Below are 27,040 nucleotides of genomic sequence, written 5' to 3'. Positions count from 1 at the left end.
TGACTCACTGGGTCATTTCGGGGAACGGCTGAGTAAGCACACGCCTTGCACAGAGTAACAGTCAACGCGTGTCAGGCACCACTGGTGTTACTTGGTGAGCACAAGAACGTCTAGGTGGAGTCTGCGGGTGTTGGAGGGATGTTCAAGCCACCACTGGGGTTGGGGGGCTTGGGGCCAGGTGGGTAGACCGCCACCCAGCACCCCGTGCCCCTCCGGGCTTCCTCCCTCCTATGGCTCCAGCCCCAAGGCTGTACTTACCAGAATCCCAAAAGCCATGACTTTCAGCAGACACTCCAGAGAGAAGAGGGAGGTGAAGACGATGTTGAATACCCTCAGCGCATTTTCATAAGCCAGGGAGGCTCCGTAGAACTAGAGGGGGAAGAGGAAGAGCGTGGAGCTCAGTGGGCGGTGGGGTCTGCGGAGTGGGCTGTGTGGCTGCCGTAGCCCAGGCACCAGACTCACTCTTGGAGTCCCAGTTGACGCCCTGTGGGGCCAGCTCCCCACATCGAAGCAAAGCAAACAAAGCAGCATCTCCTTTCTTGATCCTGTCTTAGATCCTAAGGGCACAGCCTGGCAGCCCCTGGCTCTTGAGGACGTCCAAGGCAGGGGACAGGCTCTCTGCAGTACTTTCTTTGTTTTCCCAGATCTCTCTTTTTTCTTTTCAAAGATTTTATTTACTTATTTTTAGAGAGAGAAGGAGAGGCAGAGAAACATCGATGGGCTGCCAGGTCTGCAGTCCAGACATGCGTCCCCATCGGGAATCGAACTGGTGGCTCTTCCCTTTGCCGGACAACATCCACCCAGCTGAGCCGCGCTGACCAGAGCCCTGATCTGTCTTTCAATTCCTACCTGCACCCTCTCCAAACCAGTGTCTGCAACACGTCCAAAGAGTCTCCCTGCCCCCCCGCTCCATGGTGGCCATCTGCCTAAGAGGCAACGGCTCTTCTGACTCCGTATAAAATAGTCTTGACCAAATTACTTAATCAGACTCACATCTCTAACCATTAGCCCTGACTGCCAGGCTACAGGAAGCTTGGAAGACGGAGGAAGAAGCCACAGGAACCCCCGAGGGAACCAAGGCACCCAGGGCTGGAACCGTTTTCATTGGGCTTGTCTGGTTTCCTCCAAAAGTCGAGAGTGTGAAAAAAAAGAAGGTGCGGACGAGGAGGGCAGAGATCGAACAGACAAAACCTGGAGGCTGTGTGTAGCCTTTTAGATCTTGGCTCAAAAAACAACTTGCTGTAAAAGACATTTTGGGGACAATTCAATATGGATCTTAGGGAATTATCACTCATCTCATCAAGCTTAAGAGTCTGTAGGAAAATGTTCTCATTCTAAATAAATGCATACTGAAGAACTTATGGTGAAATGGTGTGGTGCTTGTAATTTAGAATACTTAAAAACACAGCAGGTGCAGTGGACTGGCGGTGGCCAGGGAGGGGTGGCCAGGGCAGGGGCGGGAGGGAGAGTGGGGAGTGAGCGGGAACAGGGGTGGGGGTGAGCGGGGACGGTGGGGGGAGCATGTTTGGAACTAGACGGAGGTGCTGGCCACACAGCACAGGCAATGTACTAAACGTCACTGAATTGTGTGCTTAGAGATGGTACGTCTTATGTTACATATATTTCACCTCAATTTTAAAAAATGAGAAAAAAGAGACGAAGGTAACAAAGTGTTTCAGATGGGTGGTGACGGGCGGTGGAGCCCGGGCGTCCACGGGGGCCTGGGCCGCAGGGTGCGGGTCGGAAGGGCAGCGTCCCAGGCCACCCAGACCTGCCGAGCCAGCACCTGCCTTCAACAAGGTCTCCAGATGAACCAGCTCTCTCCTGTTTGTTTGAAACGGTCCAACATCATAACAATAAAAAAAAAAAGAACTTGCTTATGGAGACGGGCTTTCTAGGGAAAACAGGCCTTGCTTTTTCACCAAACATTTGCAGCTCAGTTTAGGACTGTTTCTGAACCATGGAGAGATATGCTAGTCTCTGCTGGAACTTTCTCCTTCAACCCTCCTCCTCCTGAGGGGCGGAAGGCACTGTTACCAACATCACCATTTTGTTGACAGGGAAACTGAGCTCTGAAGGTGTGGGCCACTGCGGGAGGCTCAACAGGGAGACGAAGGGCCAACTGGACTCGAACCCAGGCCTGTGGTCTCCCCAGTGCGAGCTGTGAGGCTCTGCCTTTATCCCCTGAGGGGCTCCGCGGCCCTGAGGGTGCCTGTCCCTCTTCCCTCACTTCATTCATCAAACACTGACCACAAGCCCTTACTACCTCCGAGCCAGACCCTCACTGAACCTTAGGGATTCAGTGCCCCCAAAGGCTGTTGGGGGGCACTGTCGGGCAGCCCACACTGACTGGAGGGCTGTGAGATGACTGCAGGGTGCTGGCAAAGATGGCCGCCTGGTGCCACTTGGGAGATCAGGGAAGGCTTCCTGTAGGAAGGGCTGTGCGGGTGATGCTGGAAGGAGCCAGTCAGAGTGGTGGGAACTGTGTGTCAGGCAGCAGGAACAGCTGGAGCAAAGACTGGGTGGTAACAGTGTGGTCTGTCTGGAAGACTCACAGCAGATGGCTCCATTTTGCTGGAGGAGGGCAGGCGTGAGGGGAAGAGATGTGGGGAGCAGGGCGGGTAACAGGGCCAGGGACTCACCTTCATCATGAGTACGATGGTGTTCAGGGCGATCATGGCCATGATGGTGTACTCAAAGGGCGGAGACACCACAAACTGCCACATTCGGTACTGGAAGCTCTGCTTGTTCTGGGGCATGTGTCGGGTAAGAGGTTTGGCGCTGATGGCGAAGTCGATGCAGGCCCTCTGTGCAAGAGAGACCGGTGGCGTGAGCGCCAGAGAAGAGGCCGGACACTGAGGACCCTCCACCCAACTCGGCCCGGCTCTCCCCCACGTCCTGTCTCTAGCCAGGACCCCTGGGCCCCAGAGCTCGCCGCGATGGCTCTCTTCTCCCAACTGCTATGGCTCCTCGAGAAGTTACCATCTGCCAGAATTGGGGCTGACATGTCCCTCATTATCTCACGGGAACCCCTTAGCAAACATGGGACGTGGGCACTATTAATGGCCCCACTTTGCAGATAAGGAAAATAGAGGCGCAGACGGTTAAAGCCACTCGCCTGCGGTGGGACAGCTGTCACATGGGCTAGACCCAAATCTACATTCAAGTTTCACTCTGAAGCCTAACCATTCTTTCCTAGTTTGTGGAGGCAGGGGGAGAGAGGGGAGTCACAGTTACGACGTCTTGGGACCAAGAGAGTAGAAGAAGGGTATATTCCAGATCCCCCGCCTAGCCTGGATGAGGCTAGAAGGACAAAGGACCGAGTCTCTACACTCTGGGGTCCTGGATTTTCATTCCCAAACACACTCCCTGGGGGACATTGTACTTCCCTGCTTCACTGACATCACATGTGGCCGTGTGCCTCATTCAGGCTAAAGACACGTGAGCAGAGGTGACTTGGTCACTTCTGGGCACAAGCCTCAAGAGGCAGATGATGGTTTGCCATATATACTTTCTTTTTTATCTGAAGTGTCTCAGAGGGAACCAGGGTGACGACGACATAGAGCAAAGCGACTTGGACATGCAAGGTAAGCAAGGAATCCCTCCCTTAATGGCTATCTGGCATGGAGATCCTGGGGATGCTGGTTACTGCAGCATAACCTAGTCTAAACAAACTGACACATACACCTGCCTGATGTTACTCTCCTTCGGAAACCACAGGAAGGGCTGCCCTGCAGACTGGGTGCTGCCTGGACAATGCTGGCGTTCCCTCCCCGAAGGCCCCCAGAGGCTGGGTTCTCTGTGTGTATCTACGTGAGGAAGCAGGCGAGGGGCGTGCCCACTGCTACATGGGGGATGCGGCTGGAAAGTGGCACCTCGTTTTTCTCCAGGCTGTATTCCTCCATCATCTTGTCCCCCTGCTCCTGGAAGGTGATGATGATCAAGGCCACAAAGATATTGACGAAGAAGAAGGGAAACACGACAAAGTAGACGACATAGAAGATGGACATCTCCATGCGGTACCCGGGGCTGGGACCCTGGTTCTCGAAGGTGGCGTCCACGGAGTGCTTGAGAACCCTTGGAGGGCCAGGGTGGGGACAGGAGGCAGGTGGGACAAGGGAACAGGAATGGAGAGCCATATTAAGAGAAAATGGACAAGAAATAAAAGTAACCCCCATTTTCTGACTTCAGTTACCATGGTTACTTTTCCCACCTCCTCAGTCTGCGAGGAGTGTTAACAACCACGTCAGTTACTTTTACCACCCGGTCCTGTGAGCCTGTTACATGCCAGAAAAGATGTTCCGCGGTTTATTTATCTTCCCAGCATCCCTCTTAGGGAGGTTTTTACTGGCTCCATTTTGCACAGAAGGGAACTAAGGTTCAGCAATTTACAGTGACTGGCTGAAGAGATCCCCCACTCAGACGTGGCTGAGTTGAGATCTGAAAGCAGGTTTGCGCTGGTGTCAAATGGCAGTGAGTGGAGGCCATGGAGGCAGGTGTGTGTGTGTGTGTGTGTGTGTGTGTGTGTATTTAAGGGCGGGGGGCCGGTGGCAGTTCAGCAGGGACAATGGGGACGCGCCTGAGCGCACACGTGAACAGCTGCTCCGTCCGGGGAAGGTTGCGCGCCGCTCCAGGGCGCTGTCTGAGGTGCTGCCGTTCGCGCTGTAGACGCGAGATCTGTGTGCTCGTGATGACAACTTTCTGGCAGGTGGCCATAAACTGTCTTATTTGAGCAAAATCATTAAGAATATTGCAAACGATTTTCTGACAGATGGAAGTGAAGTCTGTTGAGGAAGGGGCATCTTTAAAATTTTCACCCAAAGGTGCCTTCTGGCCTCGCACTGGCCCCGCGCGTGCGGGTACTGAGTGTGTGGGTGGGAGAGGAGAGACGTGCAGCCGGGCAAGCTCGCTGAGAGGCGGCGGCGGGAGAGGAGGCTGGGGCATCCACCCCGCTGTCGGCCTGGCATTTCCGAGGCCTCCGGGGCAAGAACCTGGCCGAGGGTGAGGGCAGTGGGGCCAACATCTTCAATAATTAGGGTAATTAGTATCTTACTGTGGTGTTCTAATAAATCAAAATGAATGCCCCAAAGACCCTGATGAACAACCTCTCAGACTTTTAAGTAAAGACAGGGTCCAACCCCGCACTCACACGGTTCGGCCTCACCCGCCTCGCCTCGGGCCTGGCCCTCTCCCTGAGAGACAGTGGTCCCACAGTCGGCCTTGGACAGTGCATGCTCACAGCCCCTCTGGAGGGTCTGCGTTCTCCAGCACGGAAAGGGTTAAGGGGATGTGCTTGCCTGTGTAGGCAGAGTCCTTCAGTAAATGAGTAACAGTGCCCCCTCTGGGAGGTTCTGGGGGATGCAGCCCTGTCCACTGGGGGCCTGGTGAACTAAGCGAGGGCTGGACATCTGCCCCCACCAGCCCAACTGCAGGTGCAGGTCGATGGCCTGGTGGCAGCCTCTCGGGCCTCTAGAAGGGACCCCATCTTGGGAAGTCAGGAGCAAGCCACCCCGTTCCAGGGCCTTCTCAGCACTGGGCTCTCAGATCCTTTCCTCGCCTGCTCCCTGGGGCCCCCAAGCCCCTCCTGCGGGGCTCCCTGGCCAGGCCACTTACTGTGGCCAGCCTTCTCCTGTGGACACGGTGAAGAGGGTCAGCAGGGCCCACAGCACGTTGTCGTAATGGAACTCATACTTCTTCCACTCTCGGTCCCGGGCCTTCACCTCATTCTTCTCGTAGAGCAGGTACTTGCCTCTGCCACGGAAAGTGGGGCGTTAGTGGGAGGAGGAAGGGGCTCTGGATTCTTGTCTTCGGCCCCTGCAGACGGGGGAGGGGAGGACAGGCCCACCGGCCCACACTGCCTCTCCCTAGCTGGAGCAGCAGCAATACCCCCCACCCATTTCTCCCCGGAGGGCGCGTGTATCCACATGGAGACAAACCCACAGACGATGCCCGTGACCTGTGGTCGCAGTGGTCCCCAGTGGGAGAGCTGACTCAGAGTCCTGTCTTCCCACTGGAAAACTTCTAGGCTTAAGTGGGGAGCCTCCGGTTTGGGGCGGGTAGGAGCAGGGAGCGAGACAGGCACATTTCTGGGTTCTCCAGGCCAAAGGGGGTGATGGCGGGTGCTTTTCAGGGCAGGAATCGAAGCTGAGCTCCAGGCTTCCACCTAATGCCTGGGACCCTCCCAGTTCCGGGAACCGGCCACCAAAATAACCGCAGGCTGCAACTTGCCACGCCAGCGACAATAGCAACATTTATGAGCCCTGGGCCCCATGGAAGGCTCAGCGCCTTCCTGAGCTGAGTTCAGAGCTTCCCATCGGGAGGGTGACCCCAGACAGAGGGACTTCGGGTCCACAGCCCCTTAGCCACAATTCCAAAGTCCAGGAAGTTCTGAAAACCAAACACTTCTCTCTTAACTCAGAGGCGGGCAAGTTAAAGCACACAGACCAAATATGGACCCGTTTCTGTACAGCCCACAAACTAAGAAGAGTGTCGTTTTTTTTGTAAAAAAAATCTTCACTGGTGGACATTTTTTCTTTAGAGAGGCAGGAAGGTGGGGAGAGAGAGAGAAACATCACCTGAGAGAGGCGTCAATTGGATGCCTTCCACACACGCCCAGACCAGGCATCAAACCTGTAGCCTGCATATGTGCCCTGACTGGGAATCGAACCTGCAACCTTTCAATGATGCTCTGACCAAATGAACCACACTGGCCTGGGCTTTCTTTATATTTTTAAATGGTTGAAAACAAATCATTCATGACAAATAAAAATTATATAAAATTCACATTTTAGTTTCCAGAATTGAGTTTGACCAGAACACAGCCACGCCCATTTGATCACCTATTGTCTTCGGCTGCGTTTGAACTGCGTGGCGGCACCGAACAGTTGAAAGGGAGCCTGTCTGACCCAGTCGGCCCAAACATTTACTCTCTGGCCCTTGACAAAGTTTGCCCACCTCTGATCTCCTTTGTTTGTTCACCCAGCTGGACACAGGGCTCTTGATACTTGGTATTCATCCCACTTGGTGCAAATAGCTACACGTCTCCTGGCAGAAATGCCGAGTTTCAGGGCAGGGCAGGGCTGCTCTGCACAGTTGAGGGTGCTACGTCCTCTGTGGGGTGGGCGCTCTATAACCTTCTATAATCTCAAAATATTCTTATTTTGAAACACATCTGCCTGTAAAGGCTTCAGATAAGGGAATGTGAATGTGTATTAACATCCCCCACTCGACAAAGCTGGTGACAGAAAAGTGAAGCAGCCAGTTTATGGCTCATCCCAAACTGGCGGAGAGACTTAAACTCCCAAATGGCTTCCCCTTCTGCTCCAGATTCAAGCTGGATGCAATCGGGTCACTCCCCACACCCACTGAGGCGGCTTCCTGGCACAAGACTGGTGCCTCTGCTCCCTGCCCCCGCCCCAGCGGGGGCCCCGGGGAGAGGGGAGACCCACCGACAGTCCTTCTCAAACTCCTTGGACTCGTCAGTGCAGTGGAAGAACTTCCCCTTGAACAGCTGCACGGCCACCACAGCAAAGATGAACATGAACAGCATGTAGACAATGAGGATGTTGAAGACGTTCTTGAGAGAATTCACCACACAGTCAAACACAGCCTGATGGGTGGGGGTGAGAGAGGGCGTGAGGGGCTGGGGCCTGCCTGGCCTCCGCCTCCAGCAGCCCACCACACCAGAGCACTGTCATTATCCCCACTTTACAGACCAGGTCGTGAACCACATTAAGGCCACGCAGTTCTGAGAAGCATGTGCTGGGGCCGACCCGATCCCGAGTCTGTGTTCCTGAAACGCCTGGCCCCAGCCCCTTGGAGAAGCTCCGAGTCTCTCTTTGGGACAAGAAGGCAGGCCCTCAGTGGGGGTAATTGCCTGTTACTTTTGTGTCCCTGCCTCATACCACTCCCCATCCCCCATCACCTGGAGCTCTGCTCTTCTCCCTTTTGTCCACTGAGCAGCTGGGGCGCTCTGCACTTGAGAGATGACTTCCCGCGCCCAGGAGATTCTGTCCTGGGCAAGATGGAACCCTCCACTGACCCCCAGAGAAGGTGGGGGTTCTGGCCCGGAATGCATCCCACCCTGTTCTGTTTCCTACCGCATTGGGTGCTAACCGTGAGTGCGCATCCAGGATCCCCGAACCTGCTGGAATTAAAGGCTGACTTTGCCAGCTCTCCCCAGGGGGAGAGTGGGCGTAGCTCTCATGAGGCTTTCAAAGGGGGCTGTGATCCAGGAAATGGCAAAGAACCATTGACCTGGATATTGCTGGAATTCCACTTTCACTTCCAAAACGCAGCCAAATTTCTCTTTTCACATTCCTCAGCACATTAGCGTTCATATCAATACTTCCAAAATCAAGAGCAGGGTACACACCCCTGGTGAGAGCAGACGTGTTCTTGGGTCCTGTAGGAGCTAGGAGCCCGGTGCTAAGGACCACTGAGCCACGCGGTGACACAGTTATTCCCGGTCCAATTCTCTTTCAGTCCTCTTCAGGGAAGAGGAAGAAAGTCTTCCTCAGCTGCTACTATGTTAACGCCAAACACTGATACTTCTCCTTTTAACCAAGGCAGACCAGCGTCCACGCTGGACTCCTTTGTCGGGCTGTGTCCGGCTAGGTTTTGATGGCATTTTCTTACTTTTTCCTTTTAAATGGATATTTAATTTTAATTTCTGCTAACAGTGGGTTCTGGTTTTCCAATTTGAGAAACTGGAGATAGCATTTTCTTTTAAAATAAATTCACTTAAGTAAAAAACAGTGATTTAAAGAAACATGAGATAAAGCCCTAAGTGGAGCAGAAATTGAACAGATGTGCTCAAATGACTACATTTCATTTCATTCCTTCAGTTTTGGAACAAACTTTTTGGCAGTGCTGTCTCATGATATTTTGGAACAGGAGATTGGAGCCTAGAACGGGTAGATGAAAAATCAAAGGTTATGTGGGACCAGGAACCTAGTGTACTGCTTCCCAGACTAGGGTTGTACCCTGTTTTATTCAGGTGATGCCTCCATGTGAATTTAGAAAAGGGATTCCGACCTTGCAGGAGACGTTTCCTCTAATGGAAAATTGTCATAATACGCAGATTTTGTTAGGTGCACTTTACTGCCATCTGCTGGAAACTTGTGGTAATACACATACATATCCATCTATTCGCAGGATGGCTGTGATGTTACCAGCCCCTCTTTCAAGGCAGTATTCTTGAGCAGTGGGCAACCTGCTCAACTGTACACAGCAACCCGGCCGGGCCTCCCGTGTGTCCCAATCTCACCTTGAGCTTTGGCAATCGCTTGATGGTCTTAAGAGGTCGTAGCACCCGGAGGACACGGAGGGATTTGATTGTGTTGATGTCCTTTCCTTTGCTATTGCCACTGTGGAAGGATGTTAAGGTGGGGAGGAGGGAAGAGAGGGAGTGGAGGTCAGGCTGGGTGGTGGGTGGCCCACAGGTCTGCAGGACCCCACCCTTGGAGTCTGGGGTGAGCCTGGCACAGCCCGTCTTTGCTGGGGAGGAGGGCCCAGCTCCCTGTCTGGGCTCGGGAGCCCGCGTGCAGACGGCCTTTTGTGGCTCTGGGGTCAGGGGTGTTGAAGTCCCTCCACCATCTCTCTGGGCCCCACAGCTGGCTGCCCCCTGTGTTCTCTCTTTGGAGGGGCCCTTGGCGAGCTTTCACAAAATAAGATTTTTTTTCACCCTTCCAACACAATTTAGGAAATGCTTAAGGCCACCCTTGAACCAACACATCCCTGCACCCACCCACCACTATTTCCTGAGCCACAGGAGCGGAAAGAACCAGAGGATCAGGTGCCACCTTTGTCACAGTTGCACGGAGGTTCGGCGCACAGGGTGTGGGTCTCAGCGGTGCAGACCCTGGGGCACCATGGCACCCTTAGCCAGCCGGGATTTGGGCCCCTGAGAGGAGAGCACTGGGTGTGGCCCTTGAGGTTTGTGGTGAATGGTACATACCACCCACCCAGTCACCCAAGCCAGAAACCCAGATCACGTGCAACTTCCTGTCCTCCACCCTCACCTTTGGAGGTTGCCCTCCAAAACATCTCATCTCCATCATCTGTCCCTGGCTTAGCTGGACCCCCTTACCCATCTCCCAACTTCCCCCTCCACTCCCTGACTCTTCCTGCATCTTTGCTGCACTCAGTGGCCAAAGCCAATGACTACGTCTGTCTCCAGCTCAGAATCCTTCTGGAGCATCTGATTCCTAGAAGTGTGCTGTTCCAGGCTCTTTGAAACCTAACCCAGCTTACCTTGACCTTTGCATTCCCACCAACTGCTGCTACACCCCAAACCCCAGGCACCCTTCCGCCGAGGTCTGCTTTTGCACAGACTATCCCCACTGCTGGAGATGCCCTCCCTGTACTTCTACATCACAGGAGTGCACGGCCGGAAGGTCAGGGTACACGCCCCTTCATCCTACGGCCTCCCTGACTGCCTCTGGCTTCTGCCAGATCTGAATGCTGTTTCAGATTCATCTTTCTGTTTTTGCTTTTGGCTCAGACACAAAACCTCTCAAAGGCTTAAACCGTGATTTATTCTTCTATGTGTTCATTTCCCCTTTAATCCTGGTTTTTGTCCCAGCGCCCAGCAAACACCTGGTCTGCGGTCTCAGGACACATGCGAGTGGATTCAGATCAGAGGTCTTCTGTGGGGGTGTCGGCCTCCTAGCAACCATCATCCGACAGTTACCTCTCGGATGGTGACAGAGCCCTTCCGGAGACCCCCACCACGGCATGTCTGGGCATCCAGGTGCAGAGACACAATCCTCCACACCATTTGCTTTTTTAGAGCTCCCTCTCTCTCTCTCTCTTTTTTTCTTCAGGGAATAAAGAGGAGAACTGGACATTAGCTATGCTCCAGGATTCAGCAGCCTGAACATGTGTTTTCTCTTTTAAACAAAAGTCATTATTATCTCAAAGCCGTGCCCCCACAGTCTGAGACACAGTTTAGGAGAGTCACTGAGATCATTTCAGACAGAACAGGGACAGAGTTAAAAAATCGGATCATGCAGAAAAATAGTTGTTCCTTCTTTGAGTATCTTTTAGGTCTCCTGCTTTGGTCAGAGAGAAAACCTCTGGGTCCGTGAATGCCTTCCTGTTGCTAACAGACAGCTTTTCGAACAAAGAGCCCAGCCTGAATGCAACAACGTGCAATGCAACTGTTTCATTCCAGCTGGACTCGACTATTTCTTTCCAGCTGGATTCCCGTTAGCAGCTGTGGTTCTGCCTGAGGTTAATAACGCTAGTTGTGCCCTGGCTGGAGTACCTTAGAGGATTGAGCGCAGGCCTGCAAACCAAAGGTCTCCGTTGGATTCCCAGTCAGGGCACATGCCTGGGTTGCAGGCCAGGTCCCCAGTAGGGGGCGTGCAAGAGGCAACCACACATTGATGTTCCTCTCCTTCTCTCTCTCTCCCTTACCCTCTCTCTAAAAATAAATAAATAAATCTTCGAAAAAAAAGCTAGTTGTAAGGGGATGATATAAAGTTTCTTAGCAAAAATTTAGACTGGTTTGGAGGAAAAGATGTCAAGCATCTGGATATCTAAGTGCATGTGGAACTGGCTAAAATCCTGATGTGCCGAATGACTGACGTTTGGGAACACACTTCCTGGGGCACATCCACTCATCTGAAAACGACTCCACAGCCAACGTGGGGATCTCTTCCTCAGGAGACACTATGTCCCCTAGAAAGGCTGAGAAACAATCCTGTTACTGGGGCACTGCGGGGAGTGTTTCCAGCAGTTTGGCATCTGAGCATGCAGGAGTAGCTTGATCAAGGTGCCATGACGGAAAACAACCAGATTTTGGAACCACTCTGCACAGAGTGTAAACACTCCTGGGGGAGGGGTCCTGTCTCCTCTCAGACTGCAAGTCCAGCTATTTGGACTGTCCACCCTTCTTCCATCGGGGAGGGGCACTGTCATTCCTCTGGTAACTACTGCCCAGATCAACTGCCTTATTGAAATCAGACCCTGGGGAGGTCCTCCCATCCACTCTGTTCTCCTCTAAGAACTGGGTTAATGGTGGTCATGGTGGGAGGCAGTGGCCAAGACCCCTCAGGGTGCTTCCTCTTCGAGGAGCAGGCTGAGGGGGGCTCTGCTGCAAGCGACAGGACAGCAAGGACGCAGGGCCATGGAAACAGGCCCAGAACCAACGCAGCTGCACCAGGGCATGGAAAACGAGACAGACGAGAGAGAGACAGAGAGAGACAGAGAGAGAGAGACTTTACCGTGTACTGCTCCTGGTGAGGTGGCGTCGGAAGGAGAGACAGATCGTAAGCGGCCTCAGAAGGAAGAACACAGAACACGCACATACACGCACATACGCCTGGGCACCCCTGCCCCGCCTGGGCAGCAGGAGGGGCTGCCTTGGGCTCACAGCTCCGGCTGATGTCCATCCTTCCAGCTGGAAGCCCTTGTTCAGCCCCCTGCCCTTGGCGGCCCCTGGCACTGCCCAAGAACACCAAGAAAGCCAAATCTCCAAGTAGCAGGACAGTCGGAAGGTCATCAGTTACCACTGACGGTCACTGCCAAGAGCTGGAGAAACGGCTTTTCTCCAGAGGTTCTGGTGCTGGAGGGTTTCAGAGAGCCTCGAAGGCTACGAGCTTTGTGGCTGGGAGTCCTGGGTTTAAACCCCAGCTCTGCTCCTAATTATCATCCTCGTCAGTAAAACAGGCCTCTGGGACTCTGATGGTCAGTGACCAAGAGCTGTGGTCTTGGCTTCATCCCCTAAGTTATGAAGAAGGGTCAGTGGCGAGTGCCAACCCAGGTAACACTCAGGGCGACTCTCAAGAGCCCTTGGAGAAGATGTGGGCCCGGGAAAGCTCTGGGGCTCAGGGCAAGTGTACTCGGCCACCAGCCAAATGGGGGAGTCCCAGTGCCAGCAGGTCCTCTATGGAATTTCCCACCCAGCCCCCCTTTGAAGTGAGTGCTGTTTTCAAAAATGTGCTCCCACAGGGTTTTCCGTCCCCTTACCCTTTTCCATGAGCTCAGTGGTTCTCAAAGCACCTGGGAATTGCTGCCTACGCAGAATTGTGTGGGTTCTCCTTGACAGATCATTAAGGGGATCATTCAGTGACAGTGATTTTTACTTAATAAGCTGACTTTAAGAGTAATATGACACTCTTCTAAATGTCTCTGCATCTCCCTGCGGGAAGATGATGCTACCGTGCCCATTTTCCTGACGAGGACGCTGAGGCCCAGGAGGGAGGTGACCCGCCCCAGGAACGTGGGCGGGAAGCAGCAGACTGAGATTTAAGCCCAGGGTGTATGTCTTGCACTCCAGTTTTCTCTGTTTCGTCACGTGCAAGAAAAACAACACCTTCAAGGGGAGGGGGCTGCTTTTGAGAATGGGGATAAAAAACGGGACAGTCTGAGGGCTACTTCCTTGGCTTCCTGGCAGTTCAGCTCCTGAGCATGCAGGAGTGGCTGGATCAAGGTGCTCCACCAGCTGTGCCAGGCGGCCTTTAGGGAGGAGTGGCAGCACCAGATGGACTCTTGGCAGTGAGGGCAGGATTGTGATCTGCCAGCTGCTGAGAGATGTCAGTTGGCTGCCCCGACGCGTGGGCACAGAGCGCGATGTTATGTGTGATGGCTCATGAGATGGGGCGTTAATGGTGGTCACATGGACAGGCACATGGTCAGTGGGTAGAGCAGGACGCACACACACACAGATACTTGGGCGAGGTGCAGGAGGGGTGGAAACTGTCGGGAGAGCGTCGGCACATCCCTTGGAGGACCACAGGGATTATTTCTCGTGTCCGAGACGGGTCCACAATCACAGCACCGGAGCAGAATCCTTGCCTCCACCCCAAAGGCCGGAACAGCAAGATTCCTTTCAACAAGGAAGGGAACAGCCTCATGCCCTCTTCCCCTGGATTTCTAGGGCCTGCCGGGCCCTCCAGGGCCCTCCAGGGCCCCAGGCTGGCTAGGTCACCAAGTCTGATTGTGCCACTTCTGAAAGCCTTTGTGATCGGGGCTGGGAGACAGGCAGCAGCCCTGAACCTGCCGGCAGAACTCAACTTTGTGATCTCGCTGGACTCATTCTCCCCAGAGCTCAGTTCCCACACCTACAAAATGGGAACACTAAGAGCTTCCCATTTGACTTATGCTGTCGTGAAGACCACATAAATGCAGCCTATATCATTATCACCAAGTCAAGTTTCTTAATTTCACAAAGGAAACTGAGGCAGAGGGGCTAACGGACTTGCAAATCTAGAGAGAAACTGGACAGATTTGATTTGCAGGAATCTTTTTCTAAAACCATGAGGGCAACCTATCACCTGTCAGGGTCCTCAGCCTTGTGTGTAATGAGACAGGCACCCAGGACAGAGAAGAAGCAAAGGGCCACGGGTTGGGTGCTCAGGCTGAGACCCTCTGAGCACACTCTACTCCGGCCCGATTAAAAGCCGCCTGGTAACAGGAAAGACGGTAAGCAAGTCCTCGTAGGGCAAGAGACCTTCTCGGGCAAAAAAAGTCAGAAACCTGCAAGCAGGGGAAGATTCTAAAGCTTTTCTGGGATAAAAAGTGGCAGTCTGCCACTCTAGGCATGCAGGAGTGGCTTGATCAAGGTGCCCAACCAGCTGTGAGGGGCCTGTAGCCCTGACCTGGAGGAGGAGTGGCAGCACCAGATGGGTCCTTGGCAGTGGGGTAGGGAGCGCATGTCTGGGTTGGGGCTTCCAGGTCTATCCCATCCCTGTGCCCATCGTAAAAGGTGCTTCTGTTATCTCAGCTCTTCCAAAGCCCCAGGAGAGTCCCTGGGATTTGTTGGGATTCCACCGGCAACATCTCGCTCCCCCCACTTCCTGTGATATCTCCGAGCCCACTGAGGCTCACAGGATGGCGTTACATCTCTGTCGAGACCCTCTCCTTGCATAAAATTTAAAAAAAAATCTAGCCCTGGCTGGAGTGGATTGAGTGCTGGCCTACAAACCAAAGGTCACCAGTTCGATTCCCTATAAGGCACGTGCCTGGGTTGCAGGCCAGGGCCCCACGTGTGGACGCCCTATGAGAGGGAACCTATTGCTGTATTTCTCACACATCGATGTTTCTCTGCCTCTTTCTCCCTCCTTTCCCCTCTCTCTAAAAATAAATAAAATCTTTAAAGTTAAAAAATCTAAACAGGGATTTTCAAGGTCATACACTGGCTGGCTTTATGCCTGGAGTGACTTCATGAAGCCAGTTTAAAAGGTGGACCCTACAATGTTGCCAAATTTCCGCAGGCTCATTTAGAATGCCTTCGATAACTTTATACAGAAAAAGCAGACTCAAAAATTAGAAAAAAATCTGCTCCCTGTGGCAGATTCTTTTGCAGCGCAGTCATTCTGCTGATTGGCTGTCGATGGAGAAATAACTTTGTCTTTGCAGATTAGATGTGCTTAAAGTGCACCCTAATTATGGGTCTGGCAAAAGCTCTGCGGGTGAAAGGCTTGTTTTGGGGTCTTTGAAGGTTCCCTTCCCCAAGCTGTGAGGGTCACACTGAGGGACGGAGGTGGGACAGGGCAGCAGGGGCCCCTCCTCAGAGCCGAAGGGTGTCAGCTTCGACAGAGACGGGGGAAGTGCCAAGGGGGAGCTGGCAGACATCGCAGCATCGACTCTGCCGCACCCGCTGGTGGCCACGGAGGGCAAACCCACCACCAGGGCACAGCTGCCAACACCGGGGTTGTGTGTGAGCTGAAGGATGTGACTGACAGGGTCCCCTCCAAGTACCCCTCCCCTCCACCATATGAGCCCCAGAGCTGGCCATCTTGGAGGGCATGAGGGCGTGAGGGCGTGTGGGGGGTGCCTGCCTGAGCTGCCCCCACCTAGTCATGAAGACCACGCCCCACGCACAAGAAGGAGGGACCTGGGTCTCCGGATGCAGAGCACGGGAGGGCAGTCTGCCTTCTCCAGGCCGAGATGCGGAGAGATGTGGGCCAGAGTTGGGGGAGGGAGAGGGAGGAAGAGAGGTGGAGGGGAGAAGGAGAGGGAGGTGGGAGGGATGGATACACACACACACACCAGGTGGGTGGAATGGACCAAGAGAAACAGACAGAAAGTGAAAACAGGAAGAAATAGAGAGTAAGGAGAAAGAAGAGGAAAAGGGAGGGAGGGTGAGAAGGCGGGAGAGAAAAAAACAGAGAAAGAGAAATCTGTAAACATACAGAAAAGATAGAAAATGGGAGGAATGGAGAAAAAGGAGTAAAAAGGAGAGAGGAGAGACAAAAAGAGAGAGGGGGAAAGAAGCAGAGAGGAGAGAGAAAGCAAGAGAGGGAACCAGAGAGAGAGAGAGAGGGAGGGAGGGGAGAGAGAAAGAAGGAGAAAGAGAGAAACAGGAGCAGGGGAGGGAAGGGGATTTGAGAAGGATTCGCTCCAGGCTGAGCGCAGTGAAATGCCCAGCTCCTCCAAATTTAAATATTCTCAGGGCCGAGCAGGGTGCCCCCCTGGCGCCCGTAGGAGCTGCTCAAATGGCCGATGGAGGGAGAGGGAGGAAGGAGTGTATTTCATTGCACTCTCACATACCCTGTATATCATCTTTAAAAATCTTTTTTCCCCCTGAAGAAACTGGTGCTAAATTGATGGGAAACAAGTTGTATCTGGTTTGTATTTTACATTTCTCCAATGAGATTGGATGTGTTTTTTTTTCATTCGTATTACTTGTCAGCATCCTGTAAAATTTCTGTTTGAATCTTCACTCATTTTTACCTAGTAAGGGTCAATGTTTCTTATTGATTTATAGTGGCTTTTTCTATATTAAGGCTCCTGACTTCTTGTCTTATTTGTGCTAATTCCCCTAATTGTTGTGCATTTTACTTTGCTTACTTTTATTATTATTATTTTCATCTACAGAACATCTTCGTGATAGTGTAGCCAAACCTTGATTTTTAAAACAATGACTTCCATTGCTCTAATACTCAAATAAATAATTACTTAAAAAAAAAGGAAGGGCCCTGACCGCCATGCCTCAGTTTGGTTGAGCATTGTCCCACAAAGCAAAAGGTCGCTGGTTCGATTCCTGCTCAGTCAGGGCACATGCCTGGGTTGCGGGTTCGATCCTCAGTTGGGGGTGTGTGAGAGGCAACCAGTTGATATTTCTCTCTCTCTCTCTCTCTCTCCCTTCCCCTCTCTCTACAAGTAAAGAAATAAAAATCTTTGAAAAAGAGGAAGGGAAAGAAGGAGGGAGAAAGGAAGGAAGAGAAAGGAAAGGAGTATAGAAAGAAAGGGAGCAGGGGGAGAAAGATGGGGAGAAAGTAGAGATCAAGAAAGAACGGGGTGGGGAGGGTTGGCTGGAGCCAGGATATAATCGCCCTCAGGACCCTCATGGCATCTGCACCAGCTCAGAGGCTCCCACAACTCTGGGGATTTCTTGCTCTGCGAACTTGACCTCACTGCATTCCCACTTCAGTCCTCAAACTGGAAATGGGCCATCACTGTGGCCCTCGTGACAAACCAAGCCCTCGTTTTTAGCCAGGAGGCCATTCAAGAGCCCCCTGCAGACCTGCTGAGAAGGTGAGCCAGGAGCCGGGGTACAAGGGGAGCTCCTGACTCGTTGCTGTGGGGGTGACAGAGGTCACAGGGCCTCTGAGACGCTGCTTTCTGGGAATGAGCCGCTGTGATGGGCACAGATGGGACCCCAAGAAGATTTGTTTCTGGATTAGGGGCTGGTTAGTTCTTTTCATCCTGACCCGAACGCCTACAACTTGAAGAATTCATGCTAAGTTTGTTACCAGGGCCTTAAGACCTAACGGCTGTTCAGCCCTTGGGTGCCACCTTGGAGTTGCCTAAGGATGCATGGTCCTTCATCTAGACCCTGTGTCCTAGGATGACCAGGAGAAGCAAGAGACACACAAGGGGAGTCACCAAGTCTATGACTACGGGGCCGTTGGGCACGGGGTGGGGGTCCGAATTCTCATGCATGTTTGTCTGTTGATTGTCTTTTTAGGGGCTCCCCAAAGAGACAGTGGTTTGGGTGGAGCTTACAGAGCAGAAGGAACATGAAATGTCCTGGCGTGGCTAGTCTACGAAAGCAGCACAGCGAGGGGCCATGACGTGAGGAGGCAGAAGGTGGGGTCCCTCCTCCTTCTTCCTCTGTGGTGGATGTCATGCAAAAGCCAATCGAAGCTCTTCCCAGTGGCATGCGATGCCCACCACCCCAGAGCGCGCTCCCCGTCCCCCACCATGGGAACACGCCCCCTGACCCAACAGCTGGCCCCAGGCTAGGGAAGGGGACTGAAGGGGCAGGTGGAGGCCTCGAGAAAAGACTTACGTGAAGGCAAAGGCCACCAGGGCCCCACTGACCACTATGAAGTCAAGAATGTTCCAGAGGTCACGGAAGTAGGCGCCCTGGTGCAGGACGAGCCCCAGGTCAATCATCTGTGGGGTGGAAAAGACAGGGCTCAGGTCCCGAAATCCTGCCCTGTGGGGCAACCCCACCCCTCTAGCCTCTGACACAGAGGCAACAGGATGGGGCATGGGTGGCAATGGGATCACTTCACCCTGCAGGGATGGGACAGAGGCCCGAGGACTTGGGGAGGAGTGAGGAGCCCTCACCCAATAAGAGCTGGCTCCTCGTCATCTCATGAAAAGTAGCTCTGGCTTGTTGGTTTAGGCCCAGACCTTGGGGTCCCTTTTGTCCCCTTTTTGTCTTACACCCCACATTGGGTCCACCAGCAATCCTCGTTGGTTCTGCCTTCCAAATCCTCCCCAAATCTACCTACTTCTTGCCACCTTATCTGCTACCACCCTGGTCTGGCAGGCCAGTGCAATCATCTGTTGCTTGTTCTCTTGGCTCCCATCCACCCTCCCTCCTCGGCTCTGAACCCTCCATGGCTCCCACTAACCTGGGGTAAAAGCTAAAGGCTTCCTTGTGGCCCCCAAATCCCTGAATGACCTGTCCCTGTCACCTCCCTGCCTTCGTTTTCTCCACCCTCCTTGTTCAGTCTTTCCGATCACACCAGCCTCCTTGCCGCTCTGCAAACATACCAAGCATTTCTAATGCCTTCCTGTGCCAGGGTGCCATTCTTAAGGGTGCAGAATCCTCTGGCACTCACCTTGATCACCATCTCAAAGGTAAAAACGCCTGTAAAAACGTAGTCAAAATATCGCAGCACCTGCAGGGAATAAGAGCAAGGGGGCAGTGGGTCATTGGCTTGCTACAGCACAACCCATGTGAACCCAGCGATGGACCACTGGGGGGTGCGGCCCTCAGCAAAGTCCCCAAGGAGAAGAGTCTCCACCCAGAGGAAGCAACTCAGCTGCCCTGCACCGTTGGGCAGGGCATGTTCTGCCCAAGGGCCCCTCCTACCTTGTCTCATAATATAGATTTGTATGTTGTGAAAGAAACTATCCAGCAGATGGCAGCAAAGTCCTACAAAAATCACTGTTAGACTGGTTTGCTTACCAAAGAGAAGGGCGCCTTTTTTATTTGCCAAAGCCAGGTGGTTTCTGCCTGGACGAACAATGTCCTGTAGTCCGGGCCCTCTCCAGGCCACACCATAACATGTCTCTGGTGTGACACTATTGTGAAGATGTAATTGGGTAGGCGCAGTGCCTAGCACGTGGTTAAGCACAGGTGGTGGGAAACCCCACCAGGTTCTGGTTCAAGTAAAGGCTGGTAATTACAGAGCACCACCACCAGAGGGCGACCGAGCACCCCGAGTCAGGTCAGAGACCTCTGTTCAGAATCCTCTGTGGCTCCCACCTCACTCCAGGTAGAAAGCAAAGTTCTCCCACGGCCCCCAAAGCCCTGCACAATCTGCCTGGTCATCCCCCTATCCTCACCTTCTCACACTCTCCCCCTCACTGGCTCAAATCCTGCTATCTTGGATGTCCTTGCCTCGGGGCCTTTGCACAGCCTGTTCCCTCTGTCCGAAATGCTCTTCTCCACGTCCCACCAGGCTCCCTCTCCCTCCTCCGTTGTAGCTTGGTTCAAATGTCACTTCCTCAGTGAGGCCCCTCTGACCGCCTGTTTAAAATGCCACTTCCTGGCACTTGCAATCTTCTTTACCTAGTCTCTCTTCCACCGTCTCCTCCCACTTACTGTTTCCCGACAAACTCCTTGCTACAGTTATTAATAATCTCATTGTCTATCTTCCCCACCCCTATGTCAGCCCCTTGAGAGCAGGGATGTTTGTCTGTCCCTGTGGTACCTCCTGCTCCTAGTACGGGGCCAGGCATATAGCATGTGCTCAGGAAGTGTTTTCTGAAGAAATGCATGAATAGCGGGAGATGTACTGGGTCCTGCAGGAGCTGGCCTCTGTGATCTGTGTGGTCACAACTCATATTCCAATCATGTGTGGTGCGTGAAGGGACATCGGGGGCCAGCGTGGCCGGGGACTGACCCTGTGGAGCAGGCGCGAGGGGCTGGGAGGACCTGGGGAGGCAGAGGAGACCGGAGATGGGAGGGCATTTCAGGCGGGCGGGGCACAGCGGGCGGCACGGCCAAAGGCCTGGTGCTCTGCGAGTTCGGGGGAGGCAGGGGCCATCTCATACGCTGTCAATCCTGATGTTTACTCTGTGCCTGGCGAATAGTAGTTGCTCATTAAAGAACCACTAAACAAAGCAGTGACTAGAAGGGAGGAAAGGAGGAAGGAAAGGAGTGGGGGATGGGTGGGCCAGGTGGAAAGGTGAATCAAATTCTGGAGAGCTGAGGAAGTTGGGTAAGAAGAAACCAAGAGTCCAGTCAATCAGACTCCAACATATCTCCTTCTTATACCCTTTTGGCGATATAAACGGCAAATTTTTTTGTGGCTCGGTCTAACCCCAAGTTTCTCAACCTCGTTTATCACAGGGGTAACATAAATCAAAGTCCGCATGAGATTCCATTCCACACCCACCAGGTCAGCCAAATGAAAGAGCCGCCAGCATTCAGAGCTGACAAGACTGGGGAGCAGGAGAAGACCTCAACACTCCATTTCTGGGTTTACCCTGGGGAAGTCTGCCCAGGTGGCCCAGAGACACGGGGGCGGGGGGAGTGGGGGGGGGTGCTGATGGCATTCGAAGGTAGAGACGCTCCAAACGCTCATCAACAGGAGATGGATGAACGAATCCTGCCTCACAGGGGAATATCAATGGCAATGGAAGAGCAGGGCCGCCACTACCCACAGCCACACATGCTCAGCTGACAGCGGCCACAGTGCTGGGGGACAGAAGCATTAGTGTTTAGTGCAAGAAATGGGCACAAATAAAACCTAGTGTTTAAGGATGCAGGTGCAGGTGGGAAAACCAGGGAAGCTAAGAAATGCTCCTTTCAGAAGCAGCCTTGTGGTTTCCTCTAGAGCAGGGTTTTTTAGGCTTGTCACTGTCGCCCTTTGGGGTTGGCTCCCTCGCTGCAGGGAGCTGCCCTGGGCACTGTGGGACAATGAGCAGCGTCCCACAGGCCCTCCCACCTGGCCCAGGTCACCACAATCAAACATGGCTCCAGATGTTGTCTCTGACTGTGAACCCCTCTCCAGAGGGAAGAAGAGGGGTGATCGAGTTGGTGCCAGAGGTTAGGGGTGGTTCTGTGTGACCTCCTGCTCCAGTGGTGGTTGTACGGGTGTGTGCACTTTAAAATCCTTGACAAATGGATCACACACGTTCTGGGCACTTTTCTGAGGCCCCCTCTACTCTGGTTAACAGACAAAAACTCTGGCCGGGTCCCTGAGCATCAGACTATGGGGTCATCGTGCTGTTGATAAGGGGAGAGGGCTTTGAGGGGAGAAGTGTCAACTGTGAGTTGGAGCCGGAGCAGAGGCTTTGCAAAACACCTCGTGGGGGCTGCTCGGAGCCCTGTCTGGGTTCCTAAAGCCCTGGGAGCTGCCGTGTGCGCTTCCCTGCTCCCCACACCCATCCTCTCCTTGCAGGAGACAGAACCTTCTCTGGTCTCCTAGAGGAGAGACTTGGCTGAGTCCTCTTGAAAGTGCCCCTCCGCGGGCCTGGATCCTGAGGTCCAGGGGAACTGGGCAGGTAACTGAGAGCAGCCTCAGCCCTGCCCTGGAGCTGGTTTCCTCCGGAAGCCGCGTTTTATTTATTTCCTTCCATTTTGCTTCCCCCACCCCTCCGCCACCCCTGGCTGGCCAGCTGTAGGGTCCCCAGGACACCGGCCAGGCCTGCACAGGAAGGGAGAGTACAGGGTAAGCCGCCCACGGGAGGCACTGATTTATGGGGCCTCCAGCGTCGCCAGGCTCCTAACCTACTCAGCAAGGGTGGCAGGGCCTCACTCCCAGTGGAAAATGCGCCTTGGGGCACTGGGCAGGGGGAGCACAAAGGACGGGGGCTGGGAAAGGTGGCAGCCCAGCCTCTGCCATGCCCTCGCCTGCTAGTGCCTCAGTTTCCCCTCTCCATCCCTGGCACACACTCATTTCTGCTCGTCAGGCTTCCGGGGGTCCAGACGCAGAGTGGGTGCTCGATGAATGGGGATGACTGAAAGCGCACTGGGCGCTCCGGGGGAGGTCGGATGGGAATCCGGCCGCGTGACCCTACCCCAGTCACCCGACCCCCCCAGTCTCAGTTTCCCCAACTATCCGATGATGCAGGTACCCTACGCCCCAGGGCGGCGCCTGCAACACAGCAAGCACTCAATTCACAGGGGCTGAGACCCGGACCCTGGAGGGGAGAGCTTTTTAGCGCTCCAAAAAGCTAAACGTTTAGGCTGCACAGGGAGAGCATGACCCCACATCCCGTCAACCTCACTGCCCCCGCCAGCGACCCTAGCAACTCGCCACGCTGGGCTGCTGCTGTTCTCCAGGTGCACAGAGCCACCGCCTCCTCAAGGAGCACCCCTGGAGGATCGGAGCCTCCCCTCATGACCGGCATCCCTTCCACCCTGGCTACCAGCTTGTGGGTGCAGGAGAGCGGAGCCTGAGACAAGGCGCCGGGGCGGGGAGGCGGGGCCGACTCACGTTGTTCCGCGGTGCGTTGGGCTGCACGGGGTCCTCGGCGGCCAGGGCGATGCTGCTCATGGCGATGACCATGAGGATGCACATCTCAAAGTAGCGCAGGTTCAGAATGTAATGGCACAGGCGGCGAAGGCTGTTGGGGGCAGACGGGAGTGCAGAGGTCCACTCAGACCTCGGGCTCGCAAGCCCTGTCCTCGGTTGCCCCTTGTGACATCTACCGCTACCTGAGATCTCTCACTCCCGAAGTCTCGCACCCAGCGAACTACCAACCTCCTACACCTGGGGCTTCACAAGGAGGCAGGGAGGCCCTCAGCTAGGGAAATATTCCCACGTCCTGTCTAAGTCCGTATCACTCGCGGACAGCTCTCTCAGAACGGCTGGTTCCCAGGCTGGATTGCAGAGACACTGCCCCGATGCTGTAGGGATGAAAAGATTTTTCATGCGTAAAATGTCTGACGGCCGGTCAGACCAAACTGGGAAACTCGGGGTGGAGGGGATTTCGTTAAAAGAAAGATGAGCTGAGGCACCCCAGGCAGCTCGCTCATCCACTCTGTGCTCTGGTCCTGAAGTGGCTGTGACAACAGGGCCTTGCTCACCGGAACCTGGAAACCAGAGTGACGGGGGCGGGCTCCAGAAAGTGCGTTACTTAAATTACAAATCGCAAGCCTTATCAGAGCCTTCGATAGGCAGTGGGAGACGCTTAAGTGGAACGCTTTCTAAGTACAGCCGGGAGTAACCAGTAGGTCACAGGCAGCAGGAAGGGGTGATTAAGAACAGGGGCGTGGGAGTCAGGCTGTCTCTGGGCTCCCCCACTTGCTGGCTGTGTGACTCTGGGCAGGTGAAGTCACCTCTCTGGGCCTCAGTTTCTTTACCTGCCAAGTGGGACTAAGCACAGTACCAATCCCGTAGGATTATTAAGAGAATTTTTAAAAATTGTGTAAAGCATCAGAACCATGCCAGGCACAAAGTAGTGGTCGTGTAAGCATTGTGTTTCTCCAGTAAGACAGGTAATGCCAACAGAATAACAAATAAAACAGTACACTCAGAGGGTGAGTCCTGGAGAGGCAGGTTAGAGAAAGCAGTGGCCCCCAACCCCACCCCAACTTCGGTTATTTGACATGACTCCTCTTTGTTGAGAAGCATTTTGAGGGGCCAGAGATTCAAGAAAAGCCCTTGGGAAGAATGCAACCATAAAGGATGCTGAGCCGCCCTGACGTACACGCGATGAACTTCTCTCCCAAATAATCTGTCCCCCTTGAGGATGCCCGAGGCAGTGGGCCGTGGGCCTCAGAGCACACCTGGCCCGAATCCAGAGTCTCGTGAGTGGAGGTTGGGAGCGCGGCTCGGGTGCCCGGGCGGCCCTGGCCAAGGGGCGCTTCTCCCGGGACAGACACCGCCGGTTTGGGTGTTCCTGACAACGGTTTTCCAGCTGATGGCAGGAAAGGGTCTTTGCCAGCAAAATCAGTGCTTTGTGGCATTTCTATCTTATGTTACTCAAGAAAAGGGTTAATCATCAAAAAAATTTGCTCATTGGTCCCTTATGGGCTAAGAGTGGTCTTGGAGGTCGCTCGCCCCCATCGCCCTCTGCCCCACCTGGGGTCATACTCACGGGTTGGTTGTGGAGAGGATAAACATGGAACTGTAGGGGGGCATGGGCTTGGGGCCGTCTTCCCCGGGGTCATCTTCCTCCTCCTTCTTCTCTTCCTCCTTTTTTGGCAGTGGGTCTGGGTTGGCGTTTTTGTTCACTGTGGGGACAAGAACCAACACAGGGCTCCCGCCACAGTTTCCCACAAGCCTCTGGGCTCCTGTTCACTCCCCAGAGCAGACACGAAGCAAGTGACACCGATGAAGTGCGTACTGTGTGCCAGGCACCCTGTTGTGCTGTTGAATCCTCACATCACCCTATGAGGTTGGCACTTTTTGATCCCCATTCTACCCACAAGAAAACCAAGGCACAGAGAGGGGACGTGACTTGCCTAAGGTCACACAGCGGGGGGCGGGGGCAGCAGAGCTGAGACTCGAACACGGGCAGCCTGGCCCCAGAGCGCCAGTTCTAGCTACGCTACCGCTTTGAGTCTGGTGGGACCCTCGCAGGATGTAACCCAGACCTGCCCCCATCTTATGATGATCTTCATGTTGTCACTTGGAAGCAGGCAGAATGAGTCCCCATAAGCCCGCCTCTCAGGCGGGGATACTGAGTCTGCCCACCGTCAGACTGCAGGGTCTGCCCCATTGACCCCCTGCCCTGCCCAAGGTGAGGAGCTGCCACCCTCCCAGCACAGATTCTGCAGCTTTCCTTCGCTATGTGTCCATGGGCAGGCCAAGCCTCTCTGAGCCTCAGTGTTTCCACCTGTAAAATGGGAACAATGACAAGATCCACACTGTGGACTGTGCCAAGCATTTAGGAGGCAAACGCACAGAAATCCCTAGCATGGGAGTGACACGAGAGGCACCGGGCTATTGCCACCTCAGCTAGCACTTAACGAGCTCCCTGGGTCTCCTTCAAACCCTGGTGCTTCTCTGGGCCCGCGCTCAGGTGCGGCACGGAGTGAGGGGCCTGGGCCTACGCTGTGCGACAGGGAGCCACGGCCAGTCCCCACGGCCACAGGCTGCGAGCACAAAACGCACACAGCTACTGAAGTCTGAGCCTGACAGAAAGAATGTCAAATAGCTCATTGTTGATTTTTAAAATATTGATTACATGTTGAACTGGTAACATTTTAGATATAAATAACATTTTGGAATAAATATAATGTATTGCTAGTTTATTTTACCCATTTCTTTATTATTTTTCATTCATTCCTTTCCCACATTCCCTCCCTTCCTTCCCTGTCTGTCCCTTCCTCCTTCCTGTCATTCTGTCCTGTAATATGGCCACACGCGTGGCACGTGGTGCATTTCTCGTGCACGATGCTGGCTTAGAGAACCATCTGCCTCCCCCGCATTTTCATCAGAAGGATCCATGGCTCCTCAGATACAGTGACCTCTGGGTCTCCTGCGGGGACCCTGGACGGGGGAACTATCGCTGACCCTGTTGAGTGTGTACGGGCCAGCCACGGTGTGCACAGTACCTCATTTAATGCTCCCAGCAGACCTGTGGGGCAGAAACTACATCGATGCCCATTTTCCAGACAAAGAAACTGGGGCCAGAGAGGCGGGGTCATTGTCCACGGCCACCCAGCTGAGCCTCCAGGGACTGAGCCCAGGTAGCGGGGGTCTCACCTTGGACTACAGTGTGGTTGATAGGGGGTGGACAGGCGGGGGGGATGTCCACCGCAGTGTGGTCGGGCTTCCTGGCAGTCTTAGCTGAGTTGACCTGGGTGCTGCTGGGGTTGGTGACGATAAGGCTGTTGTCTGGGGTCTTGGAGGGGCCGGGGTTGGATGGGTTCCCCGGGTTGTTGGGCACCCGGCGACTGGCGGTGTTCTGGGGATTGGTGGCCGTGGCGGATGGGGCCGCAGTGGGGCCGGGGTTGGTGCTGTTCCCCATCTTGGCTGGGCTCTGGGGCAGGCCAGCGTGGCCGAGGCTGTCGTGGGGACTGGCCGACTCTGCGGTGGCCAGCTTGTTGTTCTTCATGTTGTCGATGTCCTCGGCCAGCGGCGGGTCTTGGCGGCCCAGGTCCTGCTGGATGGGCCGGGTGGTCGACAGGTTGGGACCAGACACGGGGACCCCGGAGCCCTGGGCGTCTCTGCGGAAGGCAGGCCAATGGGAAAGAACCCACAATTGAGTTAGAATAACAGAGGGAACATGTCTGGACCCTGCCTAAGACGCCCTCATTCAAGGGTGCGGCTTGGACATCGAGGGGCCATGTCCCGAAGTTCCCTAGTGCCTGGCACTGAGACTCTCAGACCCATGTGGGCGCCCAATCCCGTACCAACCCCCCCCCAGGCTTCGGTGTGCGACGGCTCCTCCCCGAGCGGCTGTCTCCTGGGGCAGGAGGAGTCGAAGGGCAAAGGCGATCCCCACTGGAGCCTGCATCTGCCCAACCCAAGGCTCCCAGACCTGCCTGCGAGTCCCCATCTGCCCCCCTCCCCACCAGCACCGGGTACAGTGTTTCCAGGAGTGGCCAAAGCAGACAGGGGGACACCAGCTCCTTTTTTAAGAGAAACAATTTAAAAAATCCTAACACAAAAATCAGTATGTTCATTGATTTTAGAGGAGGGATGGAGAGAGATACACTGATTGG

The 27,040-nt window shown here is 54.2% G+C and overlaps 1 protein-coding gene across 2 annotated transcripts in view; it reads right to left on the bottom strand.

Annotated features, from left to right (window-relative positions):
- The window catches only part of CACNA1A (calcium voltage-gated channel subunit alpha1 A), a 205,476-nt gene that overhangs the window by 34,397 nt on the left and 144,039 nt on the right, over nt 1-27,040 (bottom strand). For both annotated transcript variants that reach the window (XM_037041840.1, XM_037041841.1), the window contains exons 20-30: nt 26,079-26,542; nt 24,466-24,601; nt 22,860-22,989; nt 19,029-19,088; nt 18,245-18,351; nt 9,269-9,368; nt 7,449-7,609; nt 5,614-5,751; nt 3,876-4,077; nt 2,643-2,807; nt 259-369 (exon numbers count right to left, since the gene is read on the bottom strand). In XM_037041840.1, coding sequence (XP_036897735.1) covers nt 259-369; nt 2,643-2,807; nt 3,876-4,077; nt 5,614-5,751; nt 7,449-7,609; nt 9,269-9,368; nt 18,245-18,351; nt 19,029-19,088; nt 22,860-22,989; nt 24,466-24,601; nt 26,079-26,542 — 1,774 coding nt within the window. The remainder of the gene's footprint in view (nt 1-258; nt 370-2,642; nt 2,808-3,875; nt 4,078-5,613; nt 5,752-7,448; nt 7,610-9,268; nt 9,369-18,244; nt 18,352-19,028; nt 19,089-22,859; nt 22,990-24,465; nt 24,602-26,078; nt 26,543-27,040) is intronic.

The sequence above is a fragment of the Sturnira hondurensis genome, unplaced genomic scaffold (assembly GCF_014824575.4).
Source record: "Sturnira hondurensis isolate 20B ecotype Veracruz unplaced genomic scaffold, ASM1482457v3 Scaffold0003213, whole genome shotgun sequence".
NCBI lineage: Eukaryota > Metazoa > Chordata > Mammalia > Chiroptera > Phyllostomidae > Sturnira > Sturnira hondurensis.
The sequence above is the reverse complement of the archived record's forward strand: the minus strand, read 5'-3'. Positions and strand labels throughout refer to the sequence as shown.